At 42.0% G+C, this 18,003-nt stretch overlaps 1 protein-coding gene across 1 annotated transcript in view; it reads left to right on the top strand.

The window, feature by feature from the left end:
- The window catches only part of prdm5 (PR domain containing 5), a 54,360-nt gene extending 38,740 nt beyond the window's left edge, over positions 1-15,620 (top strand). Inside the window, exons 15-16 of the mRNA XM_050055941.1 lie at positions 7,963-8,067; positions 13,356-15,620. Of these exons, the coding sequence (XP_049911898.1) occupies positions 7,963-8,067; positions 13,356-13,520 (270 nt within the window). The 3' untranslated portion in view covers positions 13,521-15,620. The remainder of the gene's footprint in view (positions 1-7,962; positions 8,068-13,355) is intronic.
- The last annotated feature ends 2,383 nt before the right edge of the window (positions 15,621-18,003 follow it).

The following is an 18,003-nucleotide window of genomic DNA, read 5'->3' on the forward strand; positions in this document are numbered from 1 at the left end:
CCATTTGAAGTGTTTTTAAAAAAATTCAAAATGGCGGAAAATCTATATAAGCGGAAGTTATGGGTTCTTGAGGCAAATGTGTTCCTCATGAGGAGAGGCATCTCTGTGCAAAGTTTCATGTCTCTACGACATACGGGGCATGAGATATGCCCATTCAAAGGTTGACATTTCAGTGGGTTGCTATAGCGCCCCCCTTTGGCCAATTGATGTAATATTGCTTCATTGGCGTGCCAAATTTCACATGGATTGACCAAGTCAGTGAGGAGAAAAACGTGGAACAGACACACAGACATTTCGTCATATAGTAAGATAGGACAAGCATACCAGACAATAAAATCCCAGGCTCTCTCCTCTGCTGGCTAAGCACCTCCTCCTCATCCCAGGTGCACCTCGTTGAGCAGTGCACCTCGTTAGGCAATGCAGCACACCTGTGCAGACCTACAGGAGAGCGAACAGGGACAACAGCAAAGGGAACACATACAGCCATAACATGTAGACAGGAGGTGTTGGCTTGTGATGTCAGAGTGTGCGCTGTTATCTCCTTTCAGAGGCGTCTCAAATGAGACACCTTTTCCTGCAATGGCAAACGTGGCCAAAAACAGTGCTGGATCTAACCTTGCTAACAAGACTTTTCACATGTTGTCACTTAAATGTTCAGTTACTCATCCACTATATTGAGGAAGAGAGGCGTTAGAAGCTGCTATGATGCACCATTGCAGCCAGGTAACCTTATGGTAATAGCTTTTTGCCAGGTTTTTCAATGACCAACATCTCTCTCTTTGCTTAATGGGCCAACATGGCTTTAGGGTTGGGGTTATATCACTGCTTTTTGGTTTAGCAAGCTCTTGTGTTTTCACATTTTTATTTTTGAGACAGAAGAAGGATTAGTGCATCTCTAATCACAGATAAACAGTTTGATCAATCACAGCCATTTGTGTCCATTAAACTGTGATTGATCAACAGTTTTTTACTATGTAGAGTTTTTTCCTTTTTATTTTGTAACATGCTGTGGTGGTGTTAGTATATATTTCCTGAAGGAAGTAAAGAAATTAAAGGTGTTGTTGTTGAGACAAAGCATCACCAAATGCACCATCGGCCTTCACTATCACATGTTACAGTAGGAAAACCACAGGTGTGAATAATAAAATGAAACGTGGCTGAATTTCATTTCGCTGCTTCAGTTTCAGGGTCCTGGCATTGTGCACGCTGGCTCGCTGTCACACTGTCATGACTTACCATGACACTTGAATAGAAATGGGCCATTGTTAATGTGATTAAGTTGCATTCACGTGCTCCGCGGATGGTCTCATTTCACAAGATGGGAAGTTGTTCTTCCGGCTTTGGTGTCCCCATGAACTTTTAGTTGTAATGTGGAAACAACTTGGGTGCTACAAAGATGTGTCGTATTTTAAGCAGTGTAAAGCTTTTATATTACAAAGTGATTTAGTCCCAGAGGCCTTTTTTGGGGTATTTTTACTGCCTTTACTTTTTAAGCTGATATCACAGTCATTATAAAGGCTACATACACATGCTATATCTTGTTTTGTTTTGTTTTGTTTTCAGGACAATCTTGGCTATCCAGATTTGATTCATTCATTGCATGTCCTTCTATGTGCCTGTATTTTATATTAATTTTTATATCAATGGAGAAAAAAATCTGTGTTAATAATGTCTTACATTTTTACATGTATCTCACCATAACAAGTTGGAAGTAGACATATTCTGTGATATCTGAAGAGGGGAGACTCTCTGGAATCTGGTAATATAAGAACCATGATGCTGGGACATTCTGTCACTTCACAGTTGTCCAAAACATGTGGTTTGTGCCAGGCGGACATGATTGCCAGTATTTTTTGATTCTTGCAAGAAATTCCATTGACTCATTCACAAGTCAAAAATGTGTTTTATCTGAAAGAAACATGCAATATTTACATCTAACATAATAGAAAATAGTAATGATATTATTCCTCACTATATGAAGTGACTGATAACAAGATCTGTATAATGGATTGTAAAGAAATTTGTCAGGTTTTTATTTTGTAGACATTTGATCTGTATTTATAGCATGATAGCACAGCACAATGATGTGTGTGGTATCATTGGAAACCTCTGGTCCTGCGCTTTTATGTGATATGCGTTGCATTTCTCTGCGACCCTGCACTCACGAGTAATCCATCCAAGAGTAATGTGTGTGCAAAGCAGTATGAAAGCTTTGTTATACATAACTTAAGTGCAACTTTATAATTTTCCTTCCTTGTGAAAACACTGGACTAGCGACAAGTGCTTGGTCTTGTTGGAAAGGTGCATTTCCGCTGTTTCACGAGATATGAGTGGCGTCTCGCTATGATGAAAGAAAATCCATAGAGAAGAACAGGTGTGAATTTGGACACACTTTGCGTCGTTTGGGCCCATAGGGTTAAACTGTGTGGACCCTGAGCTAACGACTAAGGAGAAGTCTGGACCCTGTGGCTGGACCAGTTGGGAACCACTGCTCTACTGGAGAGCAACTAGCAACAACTCATAACATATGACAACTTACATAAGAGCAAAACAAGTGACATGCAATAATTATAATTAAAGAGCCCCATGATAGTCTGATGACCTGTCCAGGGTGTACCCCACCTCTCGCCCAATGTCAGCTGGGATAGGCTTCATAAATGAGTTGATTAATAATAAAAAGTTTATTACCATCGACTGAACATTTGGTTTCATCCGTCATGTTTCTGCATATATGACGTCAACTCGTGTACCAAAATTTATGCCAACTTTCTGAGCTGTTGTTTTGACCAGAGGGGGCGTTCACGTTAATTTTCCCAGTTGGGAACTAATTATTCCAATTATTCCGACACCACATCAGTTCTGGGTTAGTAACAACTGTGCTTTTCCTACAGTGACGAGTGAAAATGTCTGCTGGGATTAAGGCCTATTAACACCTAATTGTGCTGTTTAATACAGAATGAGTGCAGTGAATAGGTGTAGAGAGAAAAAAGGGATGCTAACACAGTGTCAGGTGTCCCACTGACTTTATCTTTCAGTCTGGAGCGCTTTGCTTCAGGTTTTGTGTTCGGTATTCGTCTGAATTTCACAGCTGCAGTGGGCACAGAGAAATTCTCACACACCTCGCCTTGTGAGAAACGTCCTGTCTCCTCTGTGTCTAACAGTGTGACACTCCCTGCCCATTTAATCATGAGGTAATTCCCACATTTGCAGGTTCTTTCATGAATCATCTAGTGATGGCACAAAAGGCAAGAGAAAATTACATACACTTAGACTGCGTTTGTTTAACTGCTGTCGAAACTGAGACCAGCTGACTCCACGGACGACTGTTAACAATGCAGAATATTCAGATGCAGATGTAGGAAACAGGGTTGTGATGGCCTGAACATGTAAATGTACAGTGAGCCAGGGCTCGGGGTGGAGAAAGGAAAAGGTAGGTTTCTTAATCGACATCGTGAGGTAATATTCTGGGCTGGGATGGCGCTTTTTCCCCCGCGTCACTTCTCCCCATTGAAGTTCTCCACCAAAGCGACTACATCTGGTTGTGTGTTGTTGCCACTTTTGATAAATGCAACTTAAAATGTGTTTCATCATGTATTTCCATCATCAATTCATACAGCTATGACTGAGACAGTCGGAGCCTGTCAGCGCTGTTAATTTCAAAGATTTGTCCCCTCTTAATGCTGTCCAGAGCACAGCGCTCTGCCATTACACTGTGTTATAACGGACGTGTCCTGCCCAGGTTGACGTCCCGCAGTAGAAACAGGCAGGTATAATTTTCTACTGAGCTGCTGATTACACTGACTGATGTTTTGTTCCTAATGTTCCCGGCTCTGCCTTTGCTCACAGCGCTCTGAAATATGGGCTGAACAGTTACAAACAGCAGAGCCAGATGAAGTCACTGTCGAGCAAAACAAATGTCATTTGGCTGAAAGAGCTGCAGCTCGCTGTTAATGTACAGAGCGTTTGAGATGGATGCGTTTGGAGTTTGCGTGTTGATACCAAAAACCACATCGTGTGCAAACTGAAATGGAACACGTTTGATGCCGATATAAACCACTGACATTTTGGATATGAAGATATTTTTTTGAAAATATTGTTTTGATCTCTGGTGATGACTGTATATTATTACAAACACACATTCTATATAAAAGGTTCTGTCTTTTGTTCCTGCACATAAAGCTGTTTAATTTTTTGACTAGAAAACTTAAAAACTCTGAGCGGCCTCAAGGTTAAACTTTTATGCCCACCTCTGCATGGCTCAGCTTTTTTTTTTTTTTTTTTTTTTGCACAAACCAACTTGCTAAACATGTTTTTTACTCCTGTTGATACAAGTTCTAATATGATGTAATGTCAGTCCCAGCTTTCTGTGTCGCTCCGCTTCAACAAGCTCTGTTAAAAAGAGGAAACTCTGTTAAAAACTGCAAAAACGTTTAAATCTTAAAGATAAACATGGCAAATGTAAGCTAATGTTCGCCCAGAACTTCTGATTACACAGTAAAGGCCTATCTCTGCCTTCTACGGTGGCTGACAAGGGCAAACACTCTACAACAGCCCAAAATATTTTCATTAGGAGAAAAGTGCTGCAGCTTGAGAAACAATGCCAATTCAAATATACATATGAATCCCCAAAGCAAATACATCGGCAAGCAAACACGCTACAAATGGGTCTTTTCCATTGTCACTCTTGGCCGCGCCGAGTAAAGCCATGCTGCACTGATTTGCATTTCCATCTGTCAGTTTAGACGCGCAGTGCTGACCTTCTCCAGAGTAAAATGGTCAATCGATCTGCATTTGTGTAGCGCCTTTCTAGTCATCCGACCACTCAAAGCGCTTTTTACACTACAAGTCACATTCACCCATTCACAGACACATTCATACACTGGTGGCCGAGGCTACCATACAAGGTGCCACCTGCTACTTTAAACACACACACACCGAAGGAACAGCCATTGGGAGCAATTTGGGGTTCAGTATGTTGCTCAAGGATACTTCAACATGCAGACTGGAAGAGCTGGGGATCGAACTGCTGAACATATGATTTGTGGATGACCCGCTCTACCTCTGAGCAACAGCCGCCACCGTAGGTCTAGAGTGTAACCCTAACCCTAACCCTAGAGGTAGCGCTGATGTTTCGCCAAACCCCGACAACCCCGCTTATCCCCATGAAACGAGTGTGTGTGTTGGGAGACTCATCTCACCTCTGTCTGCAGGAGACCAGAGTCTCTGTGTGTTCAGGTCTCAGTACGTCTGTAGCTTCTGCCTGAATCTCTGTGGTTTGGAGTTTAGTTTCTCTCCTGCGTCCTGTTTTTACTTTACATATCTGCTTTATGTTTCATGTTCGCTATCAGCCGTGTTAGAGGATGTGTGAAGTTGCTGCTTGAAAACTCTACATTTCCTTACTTTGCTGCTTCACAGTAACAGTTTGTACATAACAAAATAACGGGGGACTTGAATTAGCTGAACTTTATTAGCAACTTTTCCTTAATAAAGACCAGTCTAATAATACGGTAGGGAGGAAGAGTAAAAGCAGAAACAGCCACGGTGAGATGTTGATGAAGAGCTGCAGACAACAGGCTCTTACTGCACCTCTGCAAAAAGCTCACCACCAACTTCTTAACCTACAACTTCTTTTACCTGCGCTGCTGTGGAAAAACACATGCAGCAAAAATAACAGGGAAGTTTAGCCGTGGATCAGCCTGCTGCAGTTTAAAACATGATGCTGACAAGTCTTTATCAGTTTAAGGCACACCTTGAAGAAGGTGGTCCTGTTGTAGTGGAAATGCAAATCCCTGCCACCCTGAGCGGACGGCCCAAACCAAACCAAGCCATGCCATGCCATGCCAAGCCAAGCCAAGCCAAGCCAAGCCAAGGCCTGCCCAGGACTGTCAAAAACAAACAATATATCAAAGCCGGATAGTGAAATAAGTCATTTTGCGGGGGCTTCTCGGACCTAATGGCATCATGTGATGGACTCGGAAGTTAGGAAGTAGTTACACTAGTGTAGTTTGGGCACTGTGTCAAAATGGCTTCAGAGTCTGGCCCACGTCCTGTGAACCTGCTCTACTTCATTTTACTTTGTGCTTCAAACAGACTCTTGTCTGGTTCCTCTCTTTCTCACTCGGGTCGTAAATCAAGCTGTTCCTCGTAGCGCTCCTCCTCGAGGCCGAGAGTTTCCATTGAGTTGACTGGATATGTAGCGTTTTTCTGTTGCATTTATTTTTGGGGTTTGTGTGTTCTCAACTTTGCACGCCGTCTTTGATGTTAACGTGTTTGTTTTGGCTTTCTGCAGCAAATTTCCGTTGTTGTACCTGTTTTGGATTTTTAATGTGTTTTTGAATTGGCATTGTTCATGACCACCACAATAGGTTTCAAATTAAAATACATTTCTGTTGTGAAAGGAAGTGGCCTGGTATCACAAGTGTTTTTTATAAAATACAGAAAACTGTATTTCGTGTGGATTTTGTTGTTGATTTTTAACTTCACCCTGAAGCCTTACAGAGCACAATGACTTCCTGTTTGCATGCTGCTTTACAAATATCCACATATTTAACTTGACACATGAGCAAATAAACAAAACTCCATCTTTGCTCTTTGCTGAGAGTGGTCAGATTGAGAGAAAAGGTCAGGTCAGAGGTCGCTGGGTGAACAGCTGCTGAAGAGTGAAGGTCACCAGGTACAGATGTTTGATGTTACCGGGGTCATAACGATGCATTCTGGGTACACCACATCGCCTAAGTCCATCCATGTGTTTCCTGACCTTTGAACTGTGACCCCTTATAGGTTTTTTTTTCTTTGTCATACAAGAAGCATTCAGGCCTTATGGAAAAAGAAGTGATCCTCGTTAAGTGGAAATTTGAGTTACGCAGATCATCACAGAGTCTGTTTCCTTGAGGTCTCTCTCTCACACACACACACACACACACACACACACACTGCTTTATTTCCATCGCTCCCCTTTATTCAGTCACTTGCACGCAAACAGTTGCATACTTAAAGCCGCTCATACACATGCGTACGCTCACACACAAGCAGCGAACCTGATCTTTACCTCCTTTTGTATCCTGTGTCACTGGGCACTCCTTGCCCCGCCCACATGATAGCGCCTTTCCCAGGACCCTTACTTCCTGCATTCACCCTGTTCCCATGACAACTAAGCTTTAAATGGGTAGAGCCTTTGCTATCAGCCAGGCTTGTCAAAAACAGCTTCCCAAAGAGTGACACTGGGAACCAGCTCCCGCTATCTCCACGCTTCTCCTCAAGTCTTTTAGGTGTCACCACCGTTTCCCCTCCGACTGCAGGACACACCCACTCTTCAAGGCCGTCCACCCTGCTGAACACTTGCACCCGACACACACACATACTTGGAGTTTTTTTGTGAAAAACACACCCACGGTGAGATATCTGCTTTGACTGACACTGAGACAGGCCTCCGAAAGGCGCAGAGGAAATGTTCTTTGGTAAACTGATGAGGTGTGGAGACAGAGGAGTGATATTCTACAGCCCCAGAGTGCCAGTGCTCTGATACATGTTCAAAGGGATCTTCTGTGCCGTGTTTTCCTTACTCTTTTGAGGATTCCATGTGTTTTTGATGGCCCCTGCGCCGGCCATTTCCTCCCTACTGCAGGGGCTGTACAACCTTTCATATCATATCTTCATAAACTGACAGGGAGAACACCGGGGTGTGAAGTGAGAGGGTATCAGTGTGTGATTGTGTGTGTTACTGGGATATTTCCACATCTTGTGTTTTCCACTGTGCGTGTCTTCTGTGTGTGTGTGTGTGTGTGTGTGTGTGTGTGTGTACATGTGTGTGTCATTACCCTGCTGTACGCTATAATGGACACAAATCCTCCAGGTTTTGTCCATATGTGACCAAACTGAGTATAGTTTTATGTATTATTCTGCTGCACGCTGACACATCAAGTGCCCTCTTTAAGTTCGGCGTGTATCTGTATGTTTTTGCAGGAGAAGCCGTATAAATGCAGCGAGTGCAACAAAGCCTTCAGCCAGAAAAGAGGACTGGACGAGCACATGAGGACCCACACAGGAGAGAAACCTTTCCAATGTGATGTGAGTATCCAGCCGCCTCTGCTTTACCTCCAAACCAGCCGCTGTCTTCCCTCCATTCTTGCATGTGTTTGTCTGTGTGTGTATATACGTGATGGCATCAGGCCAGATGTGGGGAAGAGTCGGGGGGCTCAGTAAGAGGCAGATAGTGATCTTGCTTCTCTGGAGGGGCCGAGTGGGCTGATCTCACGTAAACACATTGAGAGGATCAGAGGGAGAAATTACCCTCTGCTTATAATACTGTTGGAGTAATAATTATTCTCAGAGACTAGGGAGGGAACATGTGACAGAAGACATTGTCCATTTTGGAAACAACTTTCTAAATGCTTTATCACCATCTCTGAAAATTGGAAACGTAAGGCAAATTCCTGCTCTTCATGTAGAAAGCCACAACTTTGTCTTAGGGAATCTTTTGAATTCAAAATCCTATTAAGTCCTGTCTACCTCTCAAAACATTTCAATGTGATGGATAAATGTGAAGCCCAAGGGTTCTGGGACCTTGACACCTTTCAAACAGAATTAAAGTGATGGGTTTTTAGTGTTATTCTAGACCACAGGTTTTTTAAAACCAGTGCTGTGTGAGGTGAAGGCAGCAGGTGCATGCCTTTGTTCTAAAAACAACAGGAAGTCAAAGTAGTTTGGCTCATTCACCAACACGGTCGATTAAAGTGTCATGACCTGGTCAAATCTAGTCACAGACATGATGAACATTAGTTTAACGTCAGTGTGACAAACACTTTTAGAGGATTATTGACTGTATTTAGTTGGTGATTTGTTAATTTTTAAGAGGGGTACGGACTCTAGCACCCTGGTCTCACTCTGAAGTCGTCAAATACCGGCGCTTGGGCCGTGACTTTAGACAAAAAAAGCCATTCTTTCGCATCAGCATAATATGTGGCCAGTCGCTGTTGATGTGTAACAGAGCCTGGTGGCATCAGGGGGAAACGCGGTGGGACAACAATGCATGTAAAGGGGGCAAAAGTCAGACTAGGGTGAGCAGGACAGATGGTGCATGGGTCCAACAACCACTGACACCCAGGAGGTCGGTGTTTGCTTCCCTTATGATTGTGAAGCCAAGCCCTGTTCTTTTTTCCCGAACCCTACCATGTGCCTTTGTTGTATAAACCCAACCAACGTGAGTTGTCCAAATGTAACCTTGTGCGTTTGTTGTTGAAGACGGTCACAGGGCTGACACATAGAGACAGACAACCATTCACACTCACAGTCACACCTACGGACAATTTAGAGTCACCAGTTAACCTGCATGTCTTTGGACTGTGGGAGGAAGCCGGAGCACCTGGAGGAAACCCACGCTGACACAGGGAGAGCATGCAAACTCCTTACAGAGGGGCTTCCCCGCACGGGTTTGAACCAGGAACCCTCTTGCTGGCGACAATGCTAACCACTGCATCACTGTGCCGCCCTGTTGTACCAATATAATGAGTGTATTTTGCAAAAAGCGTTTATATGCAAGCTGTACATTTCCTGAGAAAGCGGAAGTGTTCTTGAAAAGTCATACGTCATATGTCAACGTGGAAAGTCCATGACCAAATGTCGGTTTGTGACGAGATGTTGACTCTGGGTCTGGACCCAGGGGGATGGGGAGAGACAGCAGGTTAACAAGGGTGGTGCATTTTGTTCACTTTGCTAAGAAGAGGGATGGCGTCCCCCTCAAATCCCCTACGGACCTTACTCCATCATGAACCAATGTCCATGAAATCTGCTTCGAAATCACAGCAATAAAGACAATCCTTACAATTAAGAACTTGCCAGAGAATCATCACAATTTCAAGTTTTCTTCAGTGCCAAAATAATCAAGTGATAGTTGTGTGCACGTCCATGGGCACATTGCAAACAGGAACTGAAAAAAGGTAATTCAGTGTACTTATATGCCAAAATGTAAACAAATACTCAAGTAAAGGGAGCTCATGTAGACAACTGTGTCCAAATCCAAAGCACATGCTGCATGATTATCCCCCAAAGTAGAAGCAGGACAAAGAATAATACTAATACACAAATCCATTGATATGAAAGTTTTTGTGGTGCACGTTCAGTATGAATTGACATTACTGTGGCTCAGATCAGACAAAAAACTGAAGCAATTTTAAAATAGGGTGGACACAGTTGTCTCAATTTTGTCTGACGAGGGGGCCGCAGTGTCGGACTGAAAACCTTTCTTCTAGACAGCTCAGTCATGGCCAATAGATCATAACTCTGGAATCCAAATATCTCTTAATTCTTTGAAGAACATCAAAAAACAATCGTGTCTAATCCATCACCCAACTCTGGATTCCCAGATTCTCGTTTGAGCTTTAACACCCTAATAAGCCTAAATCCGTGGCATCGCCTCAAGTTCCAGACCAGAAAATGGGCACGGAGTTGTTGTTTGAGACCACAGAATCAGTATCCTATTCATTGCCAGTGAAGCATCAGCAGAAAGTGTCTCTAACATTCATCTGGCTTCTTTTTCCCAGCTGCGGAAGAGACATTCTCATGTAAATAATTCTACGCTAAACTATTAAAGATAATAGAAATAACATGTGGATTTTATTTTGGGGTGGATTTTGAGTCAGACAAAAAGGATTGCACAGTTCCAGGAACATTTTCCAGACAAGCTAGAGGGGCTCTATAAGCAGTGTCTGTCATAACAGCATTAAAAATGTTGTAGAAGCATCCAGTAACATCTGGGTTACGATGAGACGAGGAGGCCCCGCTCTCATCAGCTCCTGTCGCCGGTTCACTTCATAAAATTCTTAATATTTTACTGACACTGGATCAGATTTTAAGATTATTTGAAATATATTGGGACAGTAAAGTGAGAACAGGACAGCAAATAAATATGAAGTTAGGTGAAAATGTATCATGTGGCTGTAGACTTATAAACAGAACCACTGTGGACCATACATCAGCTGGAAAACAGAAATTTGTGAACTGACTGCGTAATAATATCACGGGAATCTTTTTACTTTTGACCATTATTGTGTCCAAACACGGGCTGGGCTACATGGCTTATAGATAATATTGCAATATTTTTAGGCTATATCACTATACATGATTTATATCTTGATATTTTGAAATCTCCTCCAATTTACAGTAGAAGACTAAAATAATAAAGTACTGTTATAACATAGTATTGTTAGAATAAAGTTGAACAAAGAACTAATATATTAAAGTCAAATAAGTATTGTTATAAAAAAAGTAAAATAATGTTATAGTAAAGATACACAAAGCACTGCAATAATAAAGTTATATAAAGTACTGTTATAATTAATTTTAAGATAGTGTTATAATACATGTAAACAAAGTACTGATATAATAAAATTAAATAAGAACTATTATAATAAAGTTAAGCAAAGCACTGTTGAAATAAAGTTAAATAAAATACTGGTATAATAAAGTTAAACAAAGTACTGTTATGATAAAGTTAAGTGAGTACTGCTATAATAAAGTTTAACAAAATAGTGTTATAATAAAGTTTAACAAAGTATTGCTTTAATAAATTTAAACAAAGTTCTGTTGTAAGAAAGATAAATAAAATACTGGTACAATAAAGTTAAATAAAGAACCATTTTAATAAAGTTAAATAAAGTGCTGTTGTAATAAAGTTAAATAAAGTACTGTTGTAATAAAGTTAAGGAAAGTACTGTTATAATTAAGTTTAACAAAATAGTCATAATAAAGTTAAGCAAAGTACTGTTGTAATAAAGTTAAATGAGTTCTGTTATAATAAAGTTAAATAAAGTATTGCTTTAATAAAGTTAAACAAAGTACTGCTGTAATAAAGTTAAACAAAGTACTGTCATAATTAAGTTTAACTAAATAGTCTTATGATAAAGTTAAGCAAAGTACTGGTGTAATAAAGTTAAACAAGGTACTGTTATAACTAAGTTTAACAAAATAGTGTTCTAATAAAGTTAAATAAAGTACTGTTATAATAAAGTTAAATAAAGTATTGTTCTAATAAATTTAGACAAAGTATTGCTTTAATATAGTTAAACAAAGTACTATTGTAATAAAGTTAAACAAAGTACTGTCATAAATAAGTTTAACTAAATAGTCTTATGATAAAGTTAAGCAAAGTACTGCTGTAATAAAGTTAAACAAGGTACTGTTATAATTAAGTTTAACCAAATAGTGTTATAATAAAGTTAAATAAAGTACTGTTACATTAAGTTTAACAAAATAGTGTTATAATAAAGTTAAGCAAAGTACTGTTGTAATAAGGTTAAATAAAGTACTGGTATGATAAAGTTAAACAAAATACTGTTTTAATAAAGTTAAACAAAGTACTGTTATAACAAAGTTAAAAAAAAGTACTGTTGCATTAAGTTTAAGAAAATAGTGTTATAATAAAGTTAAGCAAAGTACTGCTGTAATAAAGTTAAATAGAATACTGGTATAATTAAGTTGAATAAAGTATTGTTGATATTAAAATAAGTCAAAGCAGAACCACTGGGGTTTTTATTCTGATGTACCTGTCTCATCTCAGGTGAGAAGTGTTGATGTGTTTGCTTTTAACATAAAGCTTCCAGTCAACAGTTAGCCGTTAGCAGTTCATAAATTAAGAGTATTTGCATGTCGCACTGGTGCTCCATGGTTGCAAAACGTGACTAAATGCTCACGGTCTGGAGCCCTTCAGGTACAACACACCTTGCCTGATCACACAGTATCGCCACGTGTGTGTGACAGGTCATGTGTATGCCAGTGGCTTTAAAAAAGTGACATAACAGTTTAACTCAATGTTTGCAACATAGTCATTTTATATATCCAATATGGAATAAGCTGTGAAACATTGAGTACAATCGATATATTGCTCGGCATCACTTCAAACCAGAACTGATTTCTTTCATATCTCACAGGCCACAGATGTAAAGTGTCTGAGATTTTCTGAATGTAATTCATTGCCCTGAAGTTCTTCACAGATGGAGTGAGGAGGACACATGCTGTGATTCTTGAAGCAGTACGTTAAACTGCAGCTGAACAGCAGCCAGCGGCGGATTATAATGATTGATAGAGGACGATGGAGTCATTTGTACAGTGTAAAATGGCTCATTTGTGATGGATGTTAAGTTGCATGCATTCCCTCTCGCTACTGGTGAAAAAAAAAAGCAATATCTGTCGCCAAGGTCCGTCGCGTCTGATTTACAAATCATTCTGTGTGTCTCCGGCTGTGCCTGTGATAAGCCTGAACTCTGCAGTGAGCAGAGGAATGTGGTAAACAAGTTCAAACTTAAAGTGTGTTTATTTTGCTTACTTTGATTATTCCTGTTTAAATCCTGTGTGTTTTCTAGGTGTGTGACCTGTCATTCAGCTTGAAGAAGATGCTCAGCAGGCACAAGCTTACACACAACCCGAACCGGCCCATGGCAGAGTGCCAGCTGTGCCATAAGAAGTTCACCAGGAACGACTACCTCAAAGTACATATGGAGAATGTCCACGGGGAGACGGAGAGCTAGAGCCAATTATGGAACCACTGGCTGAGAATGATATCTGATTCCTCGGATAAAGTTCAGTCCCATGCTTCATGCAAGCAGTATGGCCTACACATACTATACACAGATGGATAGATAGCAGAAATGTTGTTATTAAAAATACATACATGTAGAATATGGAAAACATTTGGTATTTCGAAATTGAAACATAGGCTGTACATTTGTAATTTTTTTGTCATCCTGTTCACATATTGTTTTGGATAATCCCAGATATGTTTGAGCTGCCTCCAGAGCCGCTGTGTCTGTCTCTCCGACTTCTAACCAGTGTTACTGTTCATACTGTCACAGCCTGACCTCTTCCACCGTAGCATTTACTGACCAACTGTCTGAACACATTACTGTACACCCATGGCCAGTCGCCATGTGCCAAAAAACACCTGTGAGTACACTTTCTGTAGTTTTACCTGTACGCTTCCTACATGTTTACACCTGTTTGTTGGCGCCCAAACATGTTTAATATTTAGACTCTGTTGCGCCCTCAAGCACACTTGAGGGCGCAACCATGTTGCCATGTTGCTCCATTTATTATTTCAAAATAAAAGTATTAAAACAGGATGGCTGAGCAGGAGACAGAGAGAAGTGGAGCGCTAAAAGCACGAATCCTAACCAGCTACAAAATCTGAAACAGCTCACAAGTTAAATATTTTATTTACAGAGTAGCCAGAGAGTATAAACATACTGTCGTCAGTCTTTCATGCTCCTTTTTTTACCGCTCTACAAGGGCTCTCATTTTTATAAAAGTTATGAACGGTTCCAAGAAAAGTTGCACAGGAAAGTTTCATGTTTTGTCGTACTAATGGATGCTTGATTCAAACTGTTTTCAGGTACTGTATAATCTGGTAGACGACTTTATAACTGTTGGACCTGCAGGGAAAGTTCAGATTTTTAGAAGTGGGGTTGTATGATGTACTTACCTATAGTCATTGTGTTACATACAGGAGATGTCAGTCAACATGCTGCCAGTTTAGAGAAGCAGGCTGGAGTGAGGAGGGAGCAGCGACAAAAAGTATTAAGGGTGCTGTCACACCTGCCCTGTTTGGTTCGGTTCAATCGTATCTAAGTTTGCTTGGGCAGGTGTGAACACAGAAGTCGCACTCAGGTGTGCACCAAAACGACCGGATCGAGACCTTCTTGAAGAGGTGGTCCTGGTACAGTAACAAACGAACTCTGGTGCAGTTCATTTGGTAATACACTTACTGTGGAAATGTACCACATACAACCCTACTTCAAAAAATGCGAATCATCCCTTTAACTTAAGATGAAAGACATTCTTGCCTTTAGGTGCTGAAACTGTGTTACTGTTTCTGCGTCCCAGATTGTATTAGGGACAAAGATAATCCAAAGTACTGTTTGTGTTGACTTTCATTTATTGTTTCCTATGAATGGCCCAGGGTCATCGTGCCTTACAGTATGTTTTAAGTTGTAATCGTTGGTCAATACAGTATTTCATGTATTCCACCAGAGGTGCGACTCTGTCCTGTTTCATGTCCAGACCCATTTGCTTCCTCGTTTACTGCCCCTGTGATTAATGCACACTTTCCAGCTGTTTATTCTGCATCTGTAGACTGTGAATTGTCACTTCACACTTTTGTATTTTGAAATGTATAAAACCTCATCACCTACCAAACATCCATTTCCTCCGCCCGTTCTAATTATGTGTTTGCGAACTGTTGACATTGGGGGGGGTTGCAAGGAAACGCTTTGAGAGTTGATTAAAAGTGTTCTCGTTGTTAATCTAACCCCTATTCTTGGGTTGGCAGTCTGCTGGGAGTGAGGGCTAATTAAAGCTTTTTTTTTTTTTCTGAGGCCACAGTCACCACTTGCCTGATCTGTAAAGCCACACTGTAAAGAGCGCCTCTGATGGTTTCTCTCTGTGGACGCGGGGACGCTTTCTCACGTCCGTCCCCTGCAGAGGCTCTCTGGTATCTCTGGATTCGACTGTGAGAATCCCACGAGCAGCGGAGTGAAGTGGGAGAGCCGCGAGTCCTTCTCATCATCGCTCTGTGAAGTCTGTGAAACGGGGCTGCTGTTCAAACTCAATAAATCTCGCCATGTGTGGTTTTGGCTTCCTAAAAAACACATAACTCCTCCAGTGTGTCTATCTTCACCTCTTTGAGTGCGTGCTGTTTGTTTAACAATTAACTAATTACTGGTGTTAGATTACGTTTCAGCTCTGTTGCATAAACCTTCAAAACTGCTCGATGTCTCTGTGCTCCCATCGGCCTCTGTCAGGCTTCCAGAGGAGCGTGGTTGGCGCCGACTCTCAGATCACATGCGGCCGGGTTAACCTGCTCTCCCTCTGGAGCTTGGTTCACCGCGTGGCCATGCAGGGCGTGGCCCGAGTCACCCTGCCTCACTGAGGCCCTCGCTGCCCGCTGAGCTTGTGCTGCCCGCCGCCCGCTTGTTAGTGGTGAGCCCTCCAGGCCATACTGACGCACTCTCAAATACAGTAGCGTTTATACTGCATCTTGTAAACAGTAGTAGTAGTAGTAGGGATTTCCATCAGTGGAATATCATTGTCTGCCGCATGACTTGTCGGTCCGAATCGGGCTGACAGGTCAGACTGAGTGTTGAGATATCTCTGCTCTTGATTATCGCTCTGCTCTCTGTAACGATGCGTCTCGCCTGTCACCGTCCATGTCTCTGGTTTTTTATTTTCGTATCACAACCTTTGATTTCCTCATGGGACTTTCCCAGTGACCCAGTGATCTTGTCCTCCACTTCAGTCATTTCTTTTCCCCCCGCGTGCATCCCTGCCTGCATGTGTCTCTCCCTTCCTGCTGGGTGTATCATGCCAAAAGCTCCCAGTCAATGTGTTTCTAATTACATGTTTTTACTGGAAGCCCCAGTTTCCTGTGTTGCCTCCCCATTTGTGAGTGTGGCCAGACTGGGCCCCGACCAGCATCCACAGAGCCGAACGCCAGCCCCGCCCCACTGCGCAGGAGTATCATTACCACGCCGGGCCGGGTTTATGGCAAACCGCTGTCACGTTAGGAATGACACGGACACGCTTGTCTGACCTCTGTGTTTGGCCGGTGTTGCCGTAGCAACAGGTAGCCTTTCCCCTCCGCTTCCCTTCACCAGAGCAAAGTGGAATGTGTGTGCCCGGCGAAGAGTGCCATGTCGGAGAATTTTAAAACGAGTGGGCAGGGTGTGTTTGGGTATTCTGGGTCACCCTTTTCAGCAGTGATGGATGTTCCTTTAAAGCCACATTTCCATGGAGACAGACTGCGGCACTTGGGTACCTAAAAAGCCTTGACACTGAAAACCAGCAAAAGGTCAAATGTTTGACACAAGGCCATAGGGCTTGAGCCGAGAGACTTGCCCGTCCGAGGAAAACACACACACACACATGCACACACACGCCATTCTCACGGTATTCCTGTCCTGCTCGCTGATTTACAAGATGGTTCTAATTTAATCTCCAGACTCCACTCCAGGCAAGTACCAGGTCAGGTAGACAGGGATTATTTCATTAGGAGGAAATTGGGAGAGGAACTATCATTAAACTACACACGGCTACTCCCCACCCCCGACCTACACAGCCCAAACCTTCATTTATACACAATCGTTTCAGACAGATGACACAAAATACAAGCGTTGTGCAAGTAGTTTTTTAAAGAGCAGACAAAAGCAACTAAAGCATCTAAAGAGCCGATATGACCCTCAGGAGTCAGCCCGTTCTCACTCCCAAACTGCAACTTCATCAGTGTTGTCGGCACCAGTCAGTGAGGCACCTCAGAGAAAGCAGTGGATGGATCAAACAAACTCCGGACTCTCACCTGGGAACCTGCTGTTTGTTTCCTGTGTGAATTTTAAGCTAAACCATAATGTTTTTTCTAAACGTAACCACGTGCTCTTGTTGCCTAAACTTAAGAAAAAGAACTCAGAATCAAGTTTTTTTCCTATTTTGAAACAGACTTTATGCATGTAACGATCAGACACTGTACATGTCCTGTGAAAACAGAAGTGTATTTTGAAAAGAGCCTGAACATCCAAAACAGACACAGGAGGATACGTAGAACGTCATATCTAGTCGTGTAGTTCCACTGACAAAGTGGCGGTATTTGATGAGTTGCTACTTTTACTGAACGATCTGAACCTCTTCCTCCTCTGAGTTAGCTTGGACAGCCTCTAATTGAACTTCATCTCTCACCTTAAGAGCTGATCTCCACAGCTATGACTCGCCAAGCGATATCTTTTTTGCTATTGTCTTTATAATGATGTGATTGTGGGTCGTTTAGCTCGGGATATTTCTTGACCTCAACACAAGCCTCTCTTTGTCTATTCTTTGTCACACACGAGACACAGCAACAGCATCAGAGTTCTCTTTATACGTCTTTGGTGAGGAGGAGGGGAGTCAAGCTGCCACAGGAGCAGAGAAGAAGAGGAGCTCGTACAAGCAGAGAGCCAACGGGGGGCGGGGGGGCTGGAAATAAGACAGTGG

This window comes from Epinephelus moara, chromosome 10, assembly GCF_006386435.1.
Source record: "Epinephelus moara isolate mb chromosome 10, YSFRI_EMoa_1.0, whole genome shotgun sequence".
NCBI classification, from domain to species: domain Eukaryota; kingdom Metazoa; phylum Chordata; class Actinopteri; order Perciformes; family Serranidae; genus Epinephelus; species Epinephelus moara.